We start from the raw sequence: 23,971 nt of genomic DNA, 5'->3' as shown, positions 1-23,971 counted from the left end.
CTTATCTCGCCGAATCCGAATTTGGCGTCCGATTTTGTGAAGAATTATGATAATTATGGATAGGACTCTCAATCAAAATGAACAAAAAAAAAAAACTATGGATTCTACTATTCTTAAGTGTTAAATCAAATAAATCATTAATGGGCAAATGTCAAAGTAGGAATATATTTAAAAAATAATTTTTTTAAGAACAATACAAAACAAAATAATAATTTCAAAAAAGTCTTTGAACTTTATATATTTCTTAATTTAATTTTGACTTTTTAATCATTTCTGCGGTAAATATTTTTAATTTAGATACATATTTACAAAATGTATCTAAAATGAGTATTTTTGTGAAAACGATTTTTAAATGTTTAGAATAATTTTTTTTGTGGAAATTTTAATATCCGTTTCTCATCCTAAATGTTAATATTACAAATTGATTTGAAAAATCGAAAATGATTTCGGAAATTCTATTTTATTAATATGTATTTATATGTAAGTTGATTGTGCGTTTTTTAAACTAATTTTAGTTTATAAACACTTTAAATATATTATATTATATCTTACACATTAAAGTATTTGAAATCGAAAAATAGGCTGAACGTAAATAAAATATGTAAACAGTGTTAAGAAAAAGATAAATTAAATAAATTATTTTTTAATGACTAGTAAGGTAGCAAATTATATTTTTCGATTATGAGAGTCAATATTGGTATAAAATCATCTTTCTCATAACTTCAAATTCATGAAAACATCAAATAAATAAAAAATCGCCGATTTTATTATAATAAAAATATACACAAGAATGTATTAATCATACATTAATAATATTCGTATGGCGTATTTGACTGGGAGGGCTACAGCTAACTTATGCCAATTATATTGTACATTAATCATACATTTAAGAATTTGTACAAAATTAGTATACAATTAGTTTTGTTAAAATTAAAATTAATTTTTTATTGTAAGACATTTGTGATTCCCTTATTGTTGTTACTTAGTAATAGAACATTTATGTAACGTCACAAACTTTCGATTTATATTGCTTATAACCATTGTGCGATTTTGACCTAGTTTGAACAATTTTCCAAGTTTATTACTTCTGTTAATTAAGCATTAACATGGAAACTACGGCACATGCTTCTTGATAGTTGCAACCGATTTATATAATCGTAGTTTAAGAAATAATTATCATTCACACTGAAAACGAAATAAACTACAAACGTAAATAACGTTATTAACGAGTATAAAAAATACATTATAACAGAAACATAATATATTGCTTAGGAAATTGTACTTATAATTTTAATACACTTACACCTACAACATTTAAATCATTAGAACTCCAATTCACTCTAAAGTTATAATTAGGGTTTGGATATTAGTATATTACCCGAATTTCAACAAGTTTAAGTTTTTATTTGAAAATTAGGTTTTTAACTAAAAGGGGAGTATCAATTTATTTTTACATTAAATTATAGTCTTCGGATTAATGGTAAGACTATTTTCGTATACTTAATGGTTTGAAAAAATATTTGTTTTATTATAATGTGGACATGTAGCGTAAGTGCACGAAGTGAAAAAAATTGTAAAATAAATGTTTTTACCTGATAAGTACTTAAACCAATAACAAATAGTACCCGATGTTATTGGAATTTACTCGTATATTGGATATCGAGTCAATATTTTATGCTTTCAGTTTCAACGCGTTTTCGTTTTTTAACATTATTAAATGTACATCGCTTGTTTATTTATATTTATACTGTTGAACAAAATAACAAAAACAGATATTGTTTTCAATTTTTTGTTTCAAGTAAGTTTAATCAAGTTTATCAAACTTTTAATAAGTGCTAGTTCTTCAAGGTCGCAGGTAAACACTATTTTTTGTTTTATAAGAGCGATGTCATATGTCTTGAGTAAATATAATAAACACCTATTTTATTTTTAAGTATAAGAACCGAAACAGGGTATCATTATACATTTTCTGTACTGCTAAAACATTTTAAGGCCATAGTGTTCTTCAACTTATTACAACAATATAATATTATATAACGGAAACAGTAGTAAGTATTAAATTTTTGTTTATTCATTATTGTAAAATTTGGAAAAGAATACCTCATTAGTCATTAGTTATTTTTGTTTTAAAATTTCATACTTAATTTTTTTGAATATTTTTTAAATTGACGCGAGGGCGGATGTGGTGAAGTATTGCATACAGATAAAAATATTATTTATCTTAACAACTCTTCGACGGGGCTTAAACTTTAACAAATTTATTTTATTCAAAACTGGTTAAAAATGTCAAAATATATATCTTAACTATTTAAGTTTCAAAAATCGATTAGGCCTAAAGAATACTAAAAAAGGTAAATAATTGAAAATGTTATAATATTATTTAATCACTAACTTAAATATTTTAAAAAGAAAATCTATAAAATTATTTCCAGAGAAAATAGTCTTACGTTTATATTGCCATATGCTATGTGTTTTTATCAATTTATCAAAGAAACAATTTTAACTACTAATTCATTCAAAAAAATATCTACAAATTTTTTTAAATTTTATTTCAGTTATTATGAAAAAAAAACTATTTAAACACTATTAATTTTGGCATTGTATTTGCAGCCAAATGTATGTCAGAATAGCAATTAAAACGGTTAATGAAATATTGAAATATTCTATTGATAAGTATAAAAATACACAATTGATAACTCTATTTTAAAAACCTTAACAATGTATAAAAACAATACAAAAATTAAGCAACTTCAATAAAATAACAATAATTTTAAACCATAAAGAATAACTGTTTTACCTACTTGGACAAAATTATGTTTATTAAATTGTTTTTCTAAAAATGCCTTTGAGCATTTTAATTAAAAAATAAAATTATAAAGAAAAAATATACAAATTCTACAAAGATTATTATTTTCTTGAGTTATAATGTCGATTTTAATCAGTTTTCTTTATTAAAATTCTATTGGTTTTTATGATGTCTTTAAAAACACAACCCACGGAGACGCCATTTCTCTGTCGTTTAACTTCATCATCACACCGTCGGATCAGATTAATTGTTTTTACATTGTGCAATCGACTGTCAAATCTAATGATAATATAATATATTTTTTTACAAATTTAACGTATATTTTTACTTGATAATATTTTTGAAACACATCGTTTATTAATGACCAATAGGGGGTACGCATAATGTATTTCTAGCTTGTTCTTAATATCAATTATCCGACGCGCTTTATTATAATGAATTATAGATGTTTTATTTATTTAATTAACATTCACGATTATTTTAACAGTCGACTGTATATGAAATATTCCCGTCAAATTAGTCAATTTAGAATTTAATTCCGTCAAACAAAACGGTCGTCATTAAAGTAGACAAATCGTTTTAATAAGACGACGCCGCCGCGCCGCTGATAGTGTTTAATAAAATGCGCAAATTTAATAAAACCTATTTATCTGATTGTCACAAAAAAAAAAAAAAAAATGTTCTATATAAATATAAAACATTAATGACTGTTTTCACTAACTGTACTTAAATTTTAAGTACAGTTGTTAAAGTTACTTTTAAATAGTTCTATAGTTACAGTTATTCTTAGACTACCCTAAAAAAGTTAAACTTAATTGCTGCAAACGGTCATAAAACGTTTTATTATTTCAGCGACATGTAAGAGCATGCCTATGATAGAATATATATAATTTGTATGATTACACTTGTCAATGGCAACAATGTTAAAAGTTTTAACCGCTAAAATAACGTAGGGAATTAAGCCCTCGCGCAGTCTGATTTTGTCTAACAATGATTCTGGTCAAAGCAATAGAAACTTGTGCATATAACATTCGTATAAGCATATTATACTTACATTCGTAACTTTTAATGACATCTCGAGTTATTCATATATTAGTGCAGGTATATTTTAATAAAAATGTAACGTATAATAAATAACCACATCGTGTATATTTCAGTTAACTTTTTATTTAATATTTAAGTAGGTAACTTCTTGAACATGGTAACAATTTTGACGTTTAGGGCAAACATTGGGAGAGAGGATTGAGAGTGAACGAATCTACTTGCGAGCAGCGTGGGATAAGGCAAAGATAAATATATAATAATATGATATTGTGTTTGGTTTGTATAGAAAGTAATATCGAAATACATATATCCCGAATTTCAAAAAAAATTATTGAACTACTAAAATTTGTGTAGGTTTGTTAAACATATTATTTATTAACTAAACATTTTGGTAGTTCCATTTTTGTTATTTTTCCGAATATAAATAAAATGACCAAACTTTTTTAATTCATCAGTAGTTTACAAAATAAAACTTTTTCCCTCTCCACACTAGAATATGCTTTTGGGGACATTTGATATTACTTTTATTTGATATTTTTGATTTGTACGTTTTCAAACATTTATTTTTTACTACTTTTTCCGATTTGTTTTTGTACATTTTTTTTAAGAGATTGGATAAGAAAATGACAAATGTTAAAAACAAAGTTTAAATATGGTAACTAATTTTAAGAAAAAAAACAATCATATGTAAAACTCAAAAATATGTTAAAGTGTTTCCGGTAATGAATTAAAATACAAATCAAATTATAAAGTTCAATTTTTATACTTTGGCACTTGGAACGTTTGACACTTTCACTCTTCATATTTCAAATTATGAATTTTGTCATTATTTTTTTTTTTTTTGTACGTTTTTTAATGCAACTTTAACTAATTTGTATCATTTATTAATGGATTCTATGTGAGTAAAAACATTTTGGTATTTAATGATGACTTTTAAAATGTATTTTAGTTTATGGTTACAATAGTTAACATCAGTGTATGACATTATGTCGGCTAATTTAATTTAAATCCTTTCAGACGTTCGCAAATAGTTATTTATATATGTATACAATTATTGCTCGTTCATTAGAATAGAATAGGGTAATAACCATTACACAGTGAAATATGATCCTAGTAAGAGCTCTGTTTATTTGGAGGGGAGAGAGACGGTAGGAATTCAAAAAAATAGAAATTTATGTATGCATGGATATGGCTACACGCTTAATTCTTATAAATTAATAATATTTTTATTTTTATTTTATATATTGAATTATTTTTTCCGTTGTATTTGAAACGATTAAAACTAATTAAACTACATTTCGACTAGATAAGTTTTAAATCGGATTATCGGCTTACTCAAGAGGCTTTTGGCCTTCCCCATACTTAGTTTCGGCTCTGCTTTTCATGTTCTTCTTAACACACATGTCGAATTACAAGTTTTTATTAATTGATTATTTAATCCACTTACATACATATTGATTACAAGTTAATATATGTTTTGTACAATCTCAAAATAAATAAAAATTGGTGCACACTAACATGCATTGAATCTCAATAAAAAAAAAAAAGTTTTAAATATTAATAATATGTCTATGGATCTTATAAAAAATAGCCATGTTGAATTTATTTATAAAAATGTGACGTCGTACTAATTTCTTGTGTGTCTATCTTTAGAGCGTTGCATTAAAATGTGTGATTCAACTATGATATTGAACAGTATTTTGTTTGTATTAAGTAATAATTTTTAATGAGTTTTTTTACATTGATTTTGTTAAAATTTGAAATGACAACGGAAGGTTTATTTCCACAATAAGTAAAAAATATTTAGTTTTAGTATAAAATGTATATAACACTATGGTTTACCTAATAAGGATTATAAAGGGCCTATTTTAAAGGAAAACAATTTTATTTAAAAAGTCTTTTTGAGAATATCGGCTGTCGGTTTCGCTTATACAATGGTAGTTTTTGGAAAACCCCACGTTGTATTCAAGACCATGACGAGTACTTATGGAAAAAGCGTCTACGAGTCAAAATCTCACGTGTACTGTAACTAGTATAAGTACTCGAAACGACTTGGTCTAGCTACACCACATATTCCGTTAAACTATGCGAATTGGCAAGAAACGAATCGCTTTGAAGTCATCGGTACGGGTACTCCATCATAACAGTATATATAGGAACTACACAACATTGTTGATATTGTATACTGTGTATGTGTGGTGATAATATATATTTTGTTCGATTTCCATTTACTCGTTTTTTTCAACGTCTCCAAAATGATCGATTGCGAAGGACTTAGTATTATTATTATTCACCTTGGGTATTAGTTTTTTCCCCATCGCAACCTCACGTCTTGCCCCGTCCTGTACAGTAATTATTCATACTGCCATATCACGCAGCAGAGTCTAATAACATCAATTCGAACTCGTGTGATTGTCATTGTGTCGGAGCGACACACACACAAAAAAAACGGCGCTTGCGCTCGTGTCTTGTAGAAAATCATTGTCTGGTGTCTTCGATAATGCATTATCGTTATCATATTAGGTATAACAATTTATTCCGCCGTTAGTAGTAACCGCCAGGCGAAAAGTAAATCGCGTGCGCTTGTCTTCGTTAGCGGAGGCGAAGGTCAATTTTATGAAAATTGCTAATCCATAATTAATAATACGACAACGAGTGCAACATTCAATGTAGATAACGTATGCCCTAGCCGAGTGTAATAACGCCAAGTACTTCCATGTCGGCCGTGTAACGCGGACGACAAACATGACCTTATAACGCGTTATGGCTACAGCCAAGTCTTAAGGATGAGGCGTACTAGTACCGGTCAGTTGCTGTTTACTCGATTTGAAATTAATTCTTAAATGTTCTCAAGCGTGGTTCGTTATCGGTAGTAGTAGTGCCAGTAGAATGGTCAACTTTATCCGGACGACCGTTTACAACCCCCTCGGCATAGTCGTTTCCGCATCCGCAAAATGACTCAACGCAAGAACAACAATAATTGTCACAACGTTTCGTGTCCACTGAAAAACATTTTGCCGTTACACAACACCGACATGTGCACGGTACAAAAGCGAACAGGTATTTCCAATGTTAAGTCGAATTACCATTATTGAAAACTTAATATAATTATATTATCGTTAATTTATCTGAGTAGAGAGTAAATTCGAAAATGAAACAGGAAATCGTTTATTAACTTTGAGTCAGTTAAGTTTCATCCTAACTTCAATCAAACTTCTTAGAATACGAATCGTATTGTTCACCTTGTCCGTAAACGTTGCTAGAGGGCCGTTGAGAAGTTCAAATCCTTCAAAACTCCTCTGGGTTTCAAGCCATTTAAAAAGAGAACTGTTCAAGCGTATACCACCTCTGCCTACACGGGCTATGACGGATATGACTAAAACACAACATACCTTTATTTTTATTTCTTATAAAGTCGCCAAAAACTTTAATATTAATTCACCCAAAAGTTTCAAAGTATGAAATTAGCTTTCTCTCTCGAGGTACAGATATTAAACTTATCTAATAAGAAATATGGTTCGGCGACGTAGAAGTACAAAGGTTGGATAGGGTGAAAACGAGTAGGATCAGTGGTGGGTGGAGCTGAGGTCATCCGTGAATTTCAAACGACTGTTAATTATACATATATTTCGGATTGAACACAGTAAACATGTATAACATACACTGTATATAAATATACGCATGAAAGTTGTTAAAATGTCAATGTATACACACGCATCGGTGTAAGGTCACCATCGACGCATATACACGAGGGATGTGCTAGCTCGACAGCTGCATAAACAATTGGCGTACTCATGCACAAGCATGCACCCCGATGCACGTTGGAATGTCAATATTTGAATCTGTTGGACGCACTCGGATATATTTCAACATACGCAAAATAATGATGATAAAAATACACGTGTCTTCTACAAATACTACTATAAATAGGTACTATTTAGGCATTTTAGGTATTTATTTATAAATGATGATTATTTTTGTCAAGCTAAACGGATCATGCAATACAAATAACCATAAGCTAGATTGCGATTTCAAAAGAAATACTAAAATTGAAGATTTTTTAACGAGACACTTCTAATCATGAAAAAAATAGAATGCATTCTATCTGTAAAGCCGTCCAATCTTATGAGTTATGATTTATATACGTATTTTCTTTTTACTCGAACATAGATGTTTACATGACTTTTTAAATCTCGTCATGATGAAGAGGTAGGTATACTATTGTTTACAAAAACTGGTAGGTACGGAAGAGGGCTGGATTGAAATGTCCCTGCGATTATTTTGTTGAATAAATCAAGCTATATTGTATTGATTTGCAACCAACGTCTGTTCTCCATTCTGTCGGATTAGATAAAATGTTATTCGGTGAATTCCATTTGAACAAAATCCTCTATGCAAATTCTGCGAAAGCTCTTGCTTCGAGTATTACATGTACGTTTTCAATTTCAAAGTCAGTTTGATCATGGTTCGGGTGTTTATTACTGATGAATAGAGGATCTTTTGAATCTAAAATTAAATTAAATAACTGACATTCTCACATAAGCTAAGGCGCTACGTTACCTGGTTCCATCGCTCTTACTTTTTGGAATTAATTTATTGAAAAATCCGTTGATTCAAAGAATACATATTAGCTGAACAACCGATTGTAAATAAAATTAGTTTGACAAAGTCTTTTGAAAATGGGGGTAGTAATGTTATATTATATATAAATTTGTGTGCCGTGTGTGTTGTTTTCAAACACGATGGGAATTTAATATGCATAGGTAGGTATACAATGCAGATTTTACTAAACTATAATACTACTGTCACCACACTGATAAAATCGCAATGTAGAATTTTGCCAAACATCATAATAATGTAGGTTTTAATTGAGTTACACGTAATCACATTATCATTTACTTATACATGTATAACATATGGAACTAATATGGGAAATTTGTAAATGAGCAATATATTATGCTATCTTTAGTGTACATGCAGTAAAATTTAAATTTATAATATTTAGTAATATAATAACCACAAAAATGTCTGCAAGCTAACAAATATCATGTATATTATATATAAAGTATTTTTTTTTTTAAAGTAGAATAACAGTAAATCCATATTTTACTGGGATACAATTTACAAATACTAAAATAATGTAACTATCAAATATATAGAATATATAGATTTCAAGCAAGTAATTTCATTAAAGATAATATATTTTTTATTTAAGAGGTATATTATTATTAACATTAAGAATATAACAGATTTAAATGCAGATGTATTTATTAAAGTAGATATATCATGTATTTAATCATCTTTAATTAAGATACAATTATAAGAACCAAATCCTTTGTTAAACATGAGGATGGTTTTCTCTTTGGGGCTTTTTAATTATTTTATTAATGCTAAATAAAAAAAATGTAAATTAGTTTATACGCATTGTGCAAAATAATTTATTGGCATTGTTATTATAATCGAAGTACATACAAATGATATTGTTCGGCGCCTTTTTATAGGTTCAAGTTTATTAAAAAATGTATGTATCATAGTATGATTTGAGATTACACGCTGTGTCAATAAATTATTATGTTACAAAATAACAATTATTTGATCGATTTTTATCGATTATTTTAAGTTGTTAGGTTTTATTTGTAAGAACTCGATGGGGTTTCATTTGGATCACAGCTGCTTTTTGTTACTGAGTATTTATTAATTTTTTTCTCACTTTTTATTTAAATTAAAACATATTCAGAAAATTTCAATTTATTTTACAATAAAAAATTAATATTATTAATATTTTTGTGTAATTTGCTACACGTTAACACTATTATAGAATTAACGCATTGCGTTTCTTAGTTCTCCAATATTTATTTAAGAATCTAGGATCAGTATAAAAAGTTTTTTATAGGTACTATGGGTGATTAAAATTTTAAAAAGTAGTATAATTAAGTACATTTTTTATCTGAACGTTCCTATTATTTGCATATCATACCATCATTTAAGTAAATCGACTTTAACACACTATTAAAAGTTTTATAGTTAATATCAACTAATGATGCCATCAGCGGTTTTTGATATCGATCAGTGTGTGTTTAAAATATGCTGTACCTAATAATTTAAACAATTTAAAAATATAATAATAGTTAGTCGTGCATGTCTAACAAATATTCCATACAAATTTGGAAAAAATTCTACAATTTAAAAAAAAGTTACAGAATGCCGTAATTTAAAGATAAAAAATATGTAATTTCTTTGAGTGTTTTTTCGATTTTGAGTGGATCGCGGTGGTTTGGGAGATAGGTATCGTAGGACCAAACACAAATATTAAAATCACATTATTGTAAAAACAATATTTTCTTTGCAGCTCCTGGTCGAAGCTAAAAGAATATAAAATGTACTTTTTGTTTTTTAATACTAGCCGTTTTAATTTATTTATTTTATGTTTTAATCGAGAAATAGTTAAAACGTGTTTTATTCGTCGAACAGCGACGTCTTACCATTACTTAAGGTTTTTTAATTTATTTGTTGTTTATTTTGGCCATTGGTAACTTTAGCACTAACCTTGATCTATCGACTGATATGCGCATACGGCACTTAAGATAGTTACGTAGTCATACCAATGCTAAAGATAATGCAATTAATTTATTTGTTTACTTTTGAAACTCAATTATAAATAAAAGAAATAATCGAATCGTACTTAATTTGAATAAAGTTCAATAGTAATTGGTTTTGTGAAACAAAAGTTGTTGCATGTAGAAAAAAAGGGTTGTAGTGAAAAATTGTACTTGTTTCTTCTTCTCTTTTTATTGAAAAGGAACTTTTCAGGGGTGTGGATACTAAGTTCGTGTATTAATTTTTAAAGACTCTCGTGACAGAATATTGTTTTTGAAATAAAACTAAAACGTTTACACCTTAGGTTTAACACGCACTTTCGATACCCCTCGTATCACTGTCATGGCGGCGACAGTTAATCGGTTTTTTCTTTTTTAATGTAAAAACTAAATTCGCTTTAACAAAATATAAAGATAACGTTGTTTCCATTCCTCGAGTTCATTTAATCTACACTACCGCAACCGTAACGAAGTGTAATGGCTGAAGTTGATGATTTGCAGTGCGATGCCGGTAAGGTTTTTGGGGAAATGATAAACACAATTTTTTTAGGCGACAAATCTATGTTTTTTCTTGATATATTGGACATTTTGAATTCAATTTTTTTTGACAGAATACGTTAAGTTTGAAATGTTCACTAAATTGTAACATTTACGTTTTATGCTCTCTTAAAATACATTTTTTTATTTATTTGTTTACAATATTATACGCCGGATCCTAATAGTATCTAGCTGGTAATTAAGGAGGTATAAGTAGGAAAAATTTGTCACCCTTAAAATTGAAAAAAACCCTAAAAAAGTTAAACTTTCTTTTTTGTAGTTTGACAGTTAAATATAAATATAATGCACGGAACTTTATTAGGACCCATAAAAATATATTAATATAATTTTTCACTTAAAAATATTTAACCAAACAAACAAAAATTATAACCAATAAAAACATACAATTTCAAAATCATGATGGGAACATCAACAATTTTCAATACTAGTTAATAACACCCAAAGCTGAAGATTGAAATAAACATTTTGACTTTTTTCGCCTGTAAAGTTCTGTAATTATCACTATTCACTAGTGTCAATTTGGTTCTGACCTTTTCATTTATCGCTAAAGAAAAAGAAAGTTAGTAAAGAAAAATTAAATATAGTTTTAAACTAATTAACTATAACCATATAAACCTATATTGTTTTAAGTTGTTACTTAATTTGAAATTATTACTTATTTTCGAGTTTTTAACGCAAATATATTATTAAATGTATGATTTAAACTGAAAACTAGTATATCATATTTTATAAATAACTATACTTATACTAGATATTACATACTAATTTATTTTCACTAACAAAAAATTAATTTTCTCTCAGTCTTAACTGGATCATAAAATGTTTTTTTCATTTATTTTTAAATTATAATTTTCATAATATCAAAAATTACTTTTGCCTTTGAAGTTGAAAGAATAGTTTCTCCAACGTTCACGAAATATGTATAAGACACTTTTAACTTGAAATTGCGAATGGAAAGTTGTTGTTTAATATTTGATTACTTTTTGGAATTAGAAATTAGAAACCATAAAGGGGCATTAATTAATTACCATCGATTTCTTATTATTGCAACGTTGTTTATGTTGCACCAATATTGCGTATCGTATAATGGCCGCATAGTAAAATTGATCTAGATTTACACAGGTTTAATATAATGAATATCAAAATGCTATGGTTGAAATAAAATACAGTACATTGTTTTTTTACTTGGAATCCAATATAGTCAGGTTACAAGACCTTGACTTATATTAAGTATTATTGCATTTTTTTTCCAGACCGTGTTATGTATGCTAGGAATCAACAGTATAAGTATAGTCGAGAACCAGTGACGGGTGGGCAGCCGATCACCGTGGAACAAGCCAAGGTAAGTCGACACTATATAACGCCATTATTGTAGACTTCCTTTATAATTTATTTCCACGTTGATGGAGCAATCATCATGGTTCTAAGATGTTTTTTTATTTTGTCATTTTCGTCAGTATCAAATACACGCATTACAAAAAACTGCTGGCTCGTTGTTTTATTATATATATATATACTATTATTATATTATATATATATATATATATATATTAGCTGTACTGTAAGGAATTTAGTATTGATGGAAAATTGACATGTGCGTTTATGTGTAAATGATAAAGCATAATACGTTATATATTTTATACTCTCTAATGTTTTTACATGCTATTTTAGAATACCTCGCACTTTTATTACATTTTTGAAACAAACGTTTTAATTTTATACATGCATACATATACTACTTTTCACTTTAAAAAATATCATTAAGAGTTAATTCAAATTTGGTATAGTTTGTTTAAATTCAATACGTAAGCAAATGAAATCTGTCGTAAGTGATTATAAGAGAGTTGAAGCTTTAAGCTCTGAGAATAAATAAAAAGTTGAGTACAGTCTTATCTTTTTATAATATTTAATACTGATGAAATTGTTTATTGTTGACTAATTTTGTATAGGGAATTCTCTAAATTAACCGGGTTATCCGAATTTTTAGTTTTTTTAATTAATAAAATTATTTACATGTTTTTTTTTTGCTAAATAATAAAACTTGTTACAAAATATGTATTTTCCGTTTATTAAAAACAATTGAGATAATCCAGATTATTGATTTTTAACAAAATTGATTATTTAGGATGTTTCCATTACTCAAACTTAAAAAGGCAATATTCGTCAAGTAAAACGTAAATAAATGGATATTTAATAGTTTTAAGGTCGAAATTGGAAAAGTTTTAACGCTCTCTGCTACCTCTATGGTAAACATAGGATAAATCAAAAACTGAAACACATTTATTTTGCCAGGCTTTGCGGTTGGCAGTGTTTGGGGCCTGTGATACACCACCAAGGGGCGAATGGTTCCGTACTGGGTTAGTGTTTCGCGATCCAGAAAAAGAGTTGTCTTACGGGTTGAGAGCCCGCAGAAATGGCACCAGAGGCATGCTTTCTGCGATACAAGGTTACATACTCAAACACTTGTTGTTTACCGGTTGTGGTAGTTCGTAAGTTTCAAAAAAAATCTATATTTTTATTTTCCATACAAGTTAAAAAAAAAAAAAAATTGATACCTAAGGTTTTAGACAAAAGGCTGTTTATTTGATCAAAAATGCATTAATTTATTTTAATTTTTTGCGCATAATATTGTATATTTTATTGTGTAATTATTTGACGTTATTTATATAAACGTACATATTACTTTATTTCAATACAATTTTGTCAGATAAACACTTTTTCAGTTTCTTATAAATTTATATGTGTTCACACAAATATTTTTTATATTATATACGAGTAAAAATAAAAAGTATTGATCGATTTTACCAGTCGAAAACTTTGCATTATTATTACTCGTCGATTGTATGTTTTCAGGTGTTTGAAACCGTCAAAACAACAACAATTAGACGCCCTTAGTAGATCGTTGACCACTATATTGTGGAAAACTGGTGAAAATAAACAAGTCGTCATTTGCTTACCACAAGAAAAAAGTTATGTTTCTCATTCTTTAAACTACTTCCAGGATAACGTTACCGAAAAGGTTGATAACATTAACAGTAACTTATCGTTTAACAATAATACGTTTTGTACACAAAACAATAATATATAATAACATACATCATATTTTTAAAAACTATAAAATATGATGTTATATTTTTCAATCTTATCGATAAATATTTATTAGGCTATGAAAAAACATTTGATGAATTACACTATTACTATAGTGTACTTTTAAAAACATTAAGTATGATATAATACGAGTACTGAGTAGGTATACAAAATATAATGTAAGTTATTAAAATTACATAAAATACATATTTATACGTTTTCAAATGTTTCTTATAAAATATTTTATAATACCATTTAATGAAATTCAGTTTATATCAAAATTGTACTCGTTATAACCGTTATTTAAATATTTAATATAATGGCGTTTAACGATGAGTACAGTTCATAAAATAAACATCCTAATAAGTAATATATATTTTTTACAACAACTAAAGTTGCATTTTCAGAATACGTAATGTGTATTTTTCTGTTCGTTTTAGTATAATATTTTTTCCGTTTAAAAACATAATTATTGTCTCTTTTATTTTGTTGGACATGAATCTAAAGCATCAATATCAACCATAGTAACTTTAACTTAAAAAATATGAATAATAACGTTTAAAGTAAAGAATGCAATAAAAATCAGATCTTGAAAACACGAAATTGTAGTACAATATAGTATATACTAAGTTAATTAAGGAGGTACTAGATAAATGTGTTTGAAAACCTAACATTTTAATAATTATTAATTAAAAAAAATGCTTTTATCTTGTAATGAGCACAGATGTTTTGCCTAATAAATAAGTTGATTTTTAATTTGTTAATTTTTATTACCCGCAATTACAATACATAATATATGAAATAGGTTTGTAAAATGTAGACAGATATTATACAACACCAAACATTACTTTAGGGAAAAACTATCATTTGACAGACTGAATATAAAAACTATAATAAAAATAGTTTTATTATTTTGTTTTTACATTCCAGCTTCATTTATTCGAGCTGACCAATGTAGAAGACTTAGAAATTTTCATCAAGAGATATTTGCATTTGGTAAGATTCCATAGTTGCTGAAATCAACGTTATTATAAAACACATTATGGCCTAAATTATTGTTTATAAAAAATGTATGCCATTTGTTGATAGCATATATTTTCTCAACACGCCTTTGTGAGATATGAAATGGCAAACTAATTTAGTTAATACAAATAAATTTAGTAAATAAATTTGAATTTTTTATTAATTTACATTGAAATTTCAATTTGTTCTTATATATGGCTATGTATATATATATTTTTATAATATACATTTTTCAGTTTCAAGATGATCCTGGCCCTGGATCGTTATTACTGTTATACAGTGCAGTATTAACACGAGGATTGTCTAAGTAATATATATATTTTTTTATTTTTAATAATCAAAATTATATATTTTTAAGATACACTTTTAGTATACATAACATTTATTATAAATTAATAACTACAAATTATAATTAATAATGCAAAAGTCAATAATAGATATTCAAAAGAAAAGGCAACCGAATAGTTGACCATGTAGCGTACTTTAGTGTTGATGTGAATCTAAGATCATAAAATTGTGTCTACTCAATAAAAAAAAAACACATTTCTTTAGTAATTATTTAGTCATTATATTATTTCAATTTTTCCAAAATTGAACAATAGTTAACCATTCTTCGAACAATTTTTAGTAAATTTACTTCTCTGTAGACGGTAAATTATAAAAAATCTGTTTTTAGTAGTGTTCCTATAGGACTTCCAATTCGAGTTAATTGAATTAAGTACCTACTACGTCTCGTTATACTTCATAAAATTACTCTGTTCGAAGAATAACTACAATGTAGATTTGTTTTCTAATAAAAAATTATACTTAAATCAATATATTTTTGCATTTACCGAATCACTCGTTCTGTTTTTGTAATATGATCATTGGAATTTGGGTAAGCATGTCACGAGATAATTTAATGTCCGTATATGTTTCAGTTGTAAAAGAATTCGATAATCAAAATGCTTAACTTAAGTTCTCACATAATAGAATTTGCAATATATTTGAAGTTTCATATTAAACTCTTACAACATATAAGTTGTTATCACCTTACAAATGTTTGGTCATTAAACTAAAAGCAATTCGATATCACTTTGATTCAATTGAGACTGCTAAAGGATATAAACCAAAATTATGATTATTTATTATTAGTTATGTTGGTAACATATAAGGGTCATGTGGGGTAATTATTATAACATACTGATAAGTGATAACATATAGATGGTACGTATAATATCATCACTGTACTAATTACTATTATTGACCATTATTAATTTATTATACACTCCACATAATGAATAAAAACACTCTAATCAGCAAAAATCAAAATGTATACATAATTAGTCATTAATAGCACTGTTATTAAGTTGCATTAAAAAGATAATGCGACTATTATTGTTTTTACTTTTAGTAACTAATGATTACATTTGCCTGTTTGAATATTTTTTTCAATCATTAATTTTGTGAATTTTATAATAAGGGAGTTTTTGTTTTTTGTAAAGAAGAAAAGTAACATCTGACTGATCATTTGCTCAATTATTGTCTTCGAAGATTTTATGATCTCTTGCATTTTCTTTCTTAAGGGCTAAATGTATGAAATTCGACTACATAGTTGTTATTTTAGATCAGAAATGTTTATATTAAACCTATAATTTTCTTTAAATCGAATATTCAAAAATTATATTTCGTTTTTGCTAATACTACCAAATTAAGAGCTTACTCTAATATAGCATACGGTCAATGATAATTTATAAAAATTTAAGTGTTAACCCAAGTTTTTTCTTAAGAAAAATTATTGTTCACTTCAATTTATAAACTAAAATCAAATATAAAATTTATATGCATGTCTGTTAGGCGACCTTGATTTAAAAAATAAATACCCAACCTTCGTTCTTCTGATAAAAATAAAAATAAACTTTTAATAGTCTACCTTTGAAACTGAGTGACTGTTAGCCGTTCCAAATAGGTAACACATAATACTGTAGGAAACCCGAAACATAGCAAGTCTATACGTGTGTCTGTGTTGCGGTAAAAGACAAAAGTAACGCTTTGGTCGTTATTTCTTATAGCTTATAGCTTATGATCATAGTGATTCAAGATTTTACAAAATTACCCTTATTTTAGGACCATGTCGGATTTGATGGAAGAAAAGTCTTATCTGATATCGAACGCCGAAGAGGGATCCATATGTATAGTAACGCTGCTATTGACCGGCAGAGCCACTCCGAATCTACACAACGGCATAATCAACATCGGCGACGAACATCATTATGTAAAAAGATATTTTTCAAAAAAATTTTTGCAGTTTGGTTTTATTTTTTTGGTCGGCTTTCGATTTACAGGCCATTCCGCATTACGGTGTGTTGGCAAGGAGCGAAGTCGGTCTGCTGGTGCACTACGAAGAAACGGCCACACCGGCGCAGATCACACAGATACCGGGCTCGAGGCTGAAAACCCCGTCTTATCCCATATGGGTGGTTTGCGCCAAAGGTCATTACGGAGTCCTATTCAACACCAACAGAGAACTGCTCAGGAATCATTTGGCCGAACGCAGGTATGTCGTCCAAAGAGCACAGTACAACAATTTAATAGTATGTTAACGATTAACATTGAATATAACTGTAAATTACTATTGTATTTAGCTTGAAAAACACATATTTTTCGAGTAGTTAGGGGTAGCTAAAACCTATAGTAAAGGGTTAGGCATCTAAGTAGCCTTAATTACACCCATGAAGTGGAAGTGATTGTCAACAAATGGGGTAAATTACAATTTGTTATTTTCGATACAGTTAACTAAAATTTTTTATTTTATTTGGTTCGATATTGTAATATTTTAACATATTTTTATAAACATTTTTCAATTAAAATTTATATTTCGGAGATAATTAAAAAAATTAACCTGTTATCTGTTGTAATGTAATCTGTTACCAATTTTTGTCGAAGTAAAGAAAACAGCTAAGAATATAAATTTGAAATGAATGCAAAGTGAGTGTAGATCGAATTCCGAGTAACACACGTGCCAAGAGCATTTTGCCGATTTTCTCGATTGTATTGTACTGTATACTTGAAACATAAATATTATTACACATTGCTCGAGTTGGCAAAACTATGAGTAAATTTCATCGGTTAAATCGTACCCAGCGTCATAATTAGTGAATGCGTCCATACAATGGACCCGATTTACCACTTTCGCGTTTATCGTCCCAGTGAATAAATATACATTTGAAAATTTAATTATAAATGAAAATCGTTATCGTGGTAATTCTGTAACTCGCAGTGCCAATGAACAATTGTTCGGAATACAAAGTGTTTGCCTTTCAGTCAGTCTGATATTTGGCAAAATCAATCAATGTTTGCAATAATATAATATACCTGTATGTATTATATACATTTCAGTCCCTTAATGTATATTAATGTGCGATTCATACATACCTACCTACCCTGGCTGGGCTATTGTCTCGGCCATTGTCAAGCAACTACAAGTTTATTCAAAATAATATAATATTGATTTTGAAAATAATAATTAATATTGTTAAATGTCATACAATCAGAGTTGGGCATTATTTAGATAATTTTTTTTATTCAAAAAAATCATCTTAGATTATGTCGATTAAAAAAATTATTCGAAAAAATCATCTTGGATTATGTAAAATAAAATTAGTTATATTCGTTTTTCGAAGAAAAAATGCCTAATTCTGCCTACAATGATATATACTATTTATATTCGTTTTACATGAATATATATGGCATTTCGAAAACCAAAAACGAGACTACCTTTGAGACTATAAAAGTTAATTTTTTTAGCACAAAGTAGACGTTTTAAAAAGTAACTAGTAAATAAATGGATGGATGGATTTTTTACGAGCAGGTCCAACATAATAACAATAATAATAATACAATACATGCATAGAATTCATGTATTCGACATGGTTCAGGTATTTTAAACAACTCGTGGTATACATGTAAGTTGTATATTATCTATATACAATATACATTTTACCTCTATTATGATTCTAAAACCATATACTATACTTATAGTTTTAGTGTACCTATGGGAAATAACTTAACCTTAGCATAATCTTCAATAAAAAAAACTGACTGTTTTACACTCTTTACGAACCTTATGCAATGTGTGTTTTTGTACTTTCTTTTAAAATAACGTCGTATTATATAGAGAGGCTCCCATTGTAAACCCTCTATGTTATACACGGCGTGACTTACCTTAGTATTTAAATAAAATAAAAACAATGCTGATCTAAATTCAAGCCCCCAAGTCATCACAAAGTGGACACAGCATAAAAAAATAGTGCCCACCGATTCGAAGTGAATGGTAATAAATTAAAAAGAATCACTATCACAGAAAAAGTTTTATCATATATATGTAAAAAGTGTAGGTAACATTTTATTTACATTGTTGATACTTGCATTGTTTTCTAACTCCTAACAGATTCCTCAGTTTCGCACTAACTAAGAGTTTACGGAAAGTTATTTCACGGTTTTCGTTAAAATTACCTAAAGAAAAAGCCGTAATAAGTATTAAAATTGAATACAGTAGACGAAATAATATGTCTTTACAGTTATAGCTAAATATCAACAAATAAATTGAATGAAAATTCTTGTAATTATTTATGGCGAAACTTTATTTATTTAAATAATTTTTATTATAACTATAATTAATATTATATTTTTAGAAAAATATCCCTTTTAATCCTATCGTTTAAGTAAAGTAACACAAAACACTACACCACGGTAAAATTAATTTCATTGGGTTTTTGTAAACCCATTCCTTAAGTAAGTGAATAGGAAGTCTATTATAAAATATATAATAGTCGTTAAGCTGTTATTATGGCAAAATTGTTAACTAATAATAATTAAAATGTAACTTACCCTAAAAGCGTTAACTTGTTACATTGATTTTATTATTTTAACCTATATTAAATTGTTTCCTACTGTTATTGCTAAATATTTAACTTTGATAATATATAGTGTCTATAGGCAATTGCTTATAAACTTAAAAAGTAATATATTGAGTTGTGAAATGTCATTTCAAGTTTTGTTTTTTAATGTAAATAACTGATCACTGATGTCATATTTGTTTCAATAATCAATGTTCGTGTAAAAACGTTTAATATAAAACAACACGTTATACTTCAGTTAAACAATATTTTAAATTAAAAACAAATCTAACAATATCCGATTTCATTTTAAATTATAAAAAAATTAGTTGGATGTGTATTTTAATTTTTCATCGAATTTATTTATGAGTTCTACTTGGAATATTTTTTTTTGTGTAATATTTTTTTTTTTAACGTTAAAATGTTCCATACTTTTTTCCTAAAAAAAAAATGAATTCATATTAATTTTTTAGTTTTGTCGAGAAGCTGGGAAGGTTGAGGTGGTTCTACATGTATGTGTTTTTATTTATTTTTATAACTGTATCCACAATATCTCTGAAGGGGCCCCTACACTAGCATTTATTAAGGCGCATTGTATAGGAAATTTTTCACTAAAACTTAACATTGGTAGGATCTATTTTATTATTAAATTTTTTTTTTTCAAATTTTATAACGCATGCATGATCTATTTTTGTACAAAAACATATGTTTCTACTTCCAGCGTACTGTTCCTAAGAATACTTTGATTAAATTTTAAGTTTTGAAATAACATTCGAATTCTTCAAAACATTTTTAAGGCATCCATCGTGGCATAGTTTCAAAATTATTTTTAGTTAATTAATTATTTCAATGTAAAAAGCTGCAATTAAACTGAAATTAAACTTTATTAAACTGAAATAATTAAATAACAAAAAATCATTTTCAAATTATGCCACGATCGATGCTTTGAAAATGTTATGAAAAATTCAAATATTTATTCAAAACTGAAATCGGAGTATTCTTAGGAACAGTACGCTTGAAGTAGAATGAGTTGTTTTCGACCAAAAATACGCAGGTATAGTGGCCCATTTAATCGCTATATAGACCGCTGGATTTCTTCATGTAGCAAAGAGTTCAACCTTTCCTCTTAAAACCCGAAAAAATGTGCATATAAACTAAACATTACTACACGCTATACGCTTTAAACAAAAAAATATTTTAACCACGATAGACATTTCTCTAAAAGCTGTTAATATAATCATTTTAGTATTTTATTCTACCTTATTAGTTATTAGAGTGTAGCGAAACAAAATTGCTGTTTGCCTTAATGGCAGTGAAGTTAATAAAATACCTTAGGAAAGTTAATACAATTTTTTATAGTGGATAATGTGTTCACCGGTGTTGGTAATACACGAACCTTAATGATACCGTATGGAAGTCATTCACATTTACACGTATGCAATATTCTCATGGCTCGAGAAAATCACATTTTTTATATTTATTTTCCCTCGAGATGAAACGCGCCATTATTTTCATATAACTTCGAAGGCCGTAGCTAATGTTATAACATACTATACGCCCTTCGATTAACCCTCAGAGTGACTTTTCTAGCGTTTTGTAAAAATAAACAATTTCGATTAACCGTCTGAGCTGGAAATAAAATCGACTTTAGTAAAAGATGTTGTGAAATATACTTGTATTTTTACTTATTTTATCAATATAAACAGTATAATCAATATGAAAATGTATTTAAAATAATTGCCCAGCAATTTTTAAACGAAACATTAAAGAAAACTAATTTGCATCACCCATGAGAACACATAGATAAAATAATTTTAATTTTGCTCTACTGTAAAATTGTATAGCATTCACTTATATCTTTTGGTTCTCACCACTTCATTTAAAACTTTACAAGTGTGCCCATTTTTTTAACAACAAACTTAAAGAAAATTATTTGCTTAAAGCGACTCTTGTTTCTATCCTATCAAATTCTTCCATAAAAACAGGTTTTGTGAAAAAAATGTATATTTTAGACTTTACTCACTAGCAACTAGTCAGTTTAAATAATTGGTAAATATAAATACTTACCCTTTAACGTAAGCAACCCTGCCTGTTTGTCAAGTCCCTTTATGTCCTTTAATATACATATTTGTGATGAGGATCAGTGTTTCGATAGACCTGTGGTGTTTGAGTAGGCAAGAATAATATATCTACTTATAATATATCCTTTTTTTTGACTGTATGATGTATAAATCATCATTAATAATAAAGCGTGGTAAAAAAGTATCATAAAACTAACTGCCTTGTGTTATAAAATCGTAACTTGGTCTTATTTTGGACCCTTTTTACCCTAACACTACAGAATTTAAAAACTAAATTTAAATTAAAAACACTTGCAATTAGTCATAAATAAAATAGAAATGTATATTAATTATTTGTTTTTTTAAATTAATCAATCATTCCGGTTTAATTAAAAACCCTCGTTGCATAAAATCGCAGTAATAAAAAACAAATCATAACCAAACTAATAGGTTTTCTTCTTAGAATTGTCTTAATTAGTTGCTTTTTTAACACTTTTATAAATTATTATTACCTTCATTTGCATTTTATTTTGCTCAACATATTATAAAAAGCAACGTCTCTCTGTCTGTCTGTCTGTTGGCTCGCTTATAGCTGACCCGATTCGTGTGTTTTTTTTTTGTAGTTTTTATATTTTTCATATTATATAAAAATCGGTAAAATGTTGAGGGGAGACGAGGGCACACGTTGTGTTTAAATGTGAGAAGGGGAGGGACTGGGAGGAGTGAGGAAAACACGTGGCAGTGCTGGAGAGAACAGGAAAGGGAATATGGAGATGGGGCAATGTGATGATGATAAGAGGAAATCGTTAGTCCCTGGATAGTTGACAAGAGAGTAAACAGGGCGTGCACGGGCAGCTAGTTGCGTACAAATAAAACTATAGAATATTTATATGACTAGTCCTTAGGGCTATGTTGTTGTTGAGATAAATAAAACGATACTTAACTTTTGCGTTAGATTTCCGTTGACTTACTATTCGTGCAGCGGGACCGAGAACTACGCCACTGTTGACACGAGGACACATCATAACACTGGCGGTTGCAGATCGTCTCGGGCCAATGCCTCGGACGACGTGAACAACACCAATCCGCAACTATTGCTGATCGAATGTCTTATACATACAAAGTGAGAACCAAAATTCGCTTGCAATAGGATTTAATGCGCACACAATTTTGAACCGAGTGCGGTGCTAAACCGCCTAAAATCATTGTCCCGCTCCAAAGTGTTGACAACCGTTTTAATATCACTAAATCATCTATCAGTATACAATTAATGTGCTCTGAACGTCGCCGTCGTATGCAATATTTTCAAAATGTTTGCTGGATCTTTTATTGTTGATCAAGTTTTATACAGTAGTTTAAAACTGTCTTTTCGGTTATACCGTAAAAAAAATAAAATACTAGCCGTCCACCGCGTTAGAGCCACCATTGTGTTTTACTTAAATAACAAGAATTGTATGTGGCAAATTATAGACGGTTTAACTTAGAGTATTGCAACCGACACATTGATTTAACACATATTGATTTAATACTGTAAAATTTGCGGTAGTCTGTTTGTATTATGACAATACATTTTATTATTGTTTAGATGGGAAGGAGCTTCCGTTCAATGGACAGGCGTGACTAATGCGATGAATTGAATTCAATACGGCTAATCGTGTGTTACCACTATAACGGCCAACAGCCGAAGAAAAATTGGACGAGGACGGGTTTTGTTGACTTTTTCGATTTTTGACACACAAACTCGAGCACACCTTCACTTACACCGTCACACGTGCGCTTATATTATATTATAAATACCAGACGATTAACTGACATCAAATATTATGTATACAAATAAAAAAATATCACTATTAAAAGGACGTTATTAAAACACTCAGAGCGTCCATTAATATTATAATATATTTTTTATTCAAAAATAAC

General features: G+C 28.1%; 1 protein-coding gene across 3 annotated transcripts; it reads left to right on the top strand.

The window, feature by feature from the left end:
• Positions 1-6,818: 6,818 nt before the first annotated feature.
• Positions 6,819-23,870, top strand: LOC126834603 (inactive ubiquitin carboxyl-terminal hydrolase MINDY-4B). 3 transcript variants are annotated; one of them, XM_050566652.1, is made up of 10 exons: positions 6,819-6,910; positions 12,258-12,346; positions 13,297-13,493; positions 13,858-14,023; positions 15,022-15,087; positions 15,351-15,421; positions 17,221-17,368; positions 17,439-17,650; positions 23,007-23,174; positions 23,637-23,870. In XM_050566652.1, the coding sequence occupies exons 1-10, from the start codon at positions 6,886-6,888 to the stop codon at positions 23,686-23,688; spliced, it is 1,194 nt and encodes a 397-aa protein (XP_050422609.1). In that variant the 5' UTR covers positions 6,819-6,885; the 3' UTR covers positions 23,689-23,870. The 3 variants fall into 3 exon arrangements, with proteins under 3 accessions (XP_050422609.1, XP_050422610.1, XP_050422611.1); XM_050566653.1 differs by lacking the exons at positions 23,007-23,174; positions 23,637-23,870 and adding an exon at positions 17,739-17,855; XM_050566654.1 differs by lacking the exon at positions 6,819-6,910 and having other exon boundaries at positions 12,262-12,346; positions 13,297-13,450.
• Positions 23,871-23,971: the final 101 nt, after the last annotated feature.

Source organism: Adelges cooleyi, unplaced genomic scaffold (genome assembly GCF_023614345.1).
Source record: "Adelges cooleyi isolate 19-005CV unplaced genomic scaffold, UGA_ACOO_1.1 ACOO_flye_CR_arks_rails_tigmint_CR_PRNA_21, whole genome shotgun sequence".
In the NCBI taxonomy this organism is placed as follows: domain Eukaryota; kingdom Metazoa; phylum Arthropoda; class Insecta; order Hemiptera; family Adelgidae; genus Adelges; species Adelges cooleyi.
This window is presented reverse-complemented; position numbering and strand designations above follow the sequence as displayed.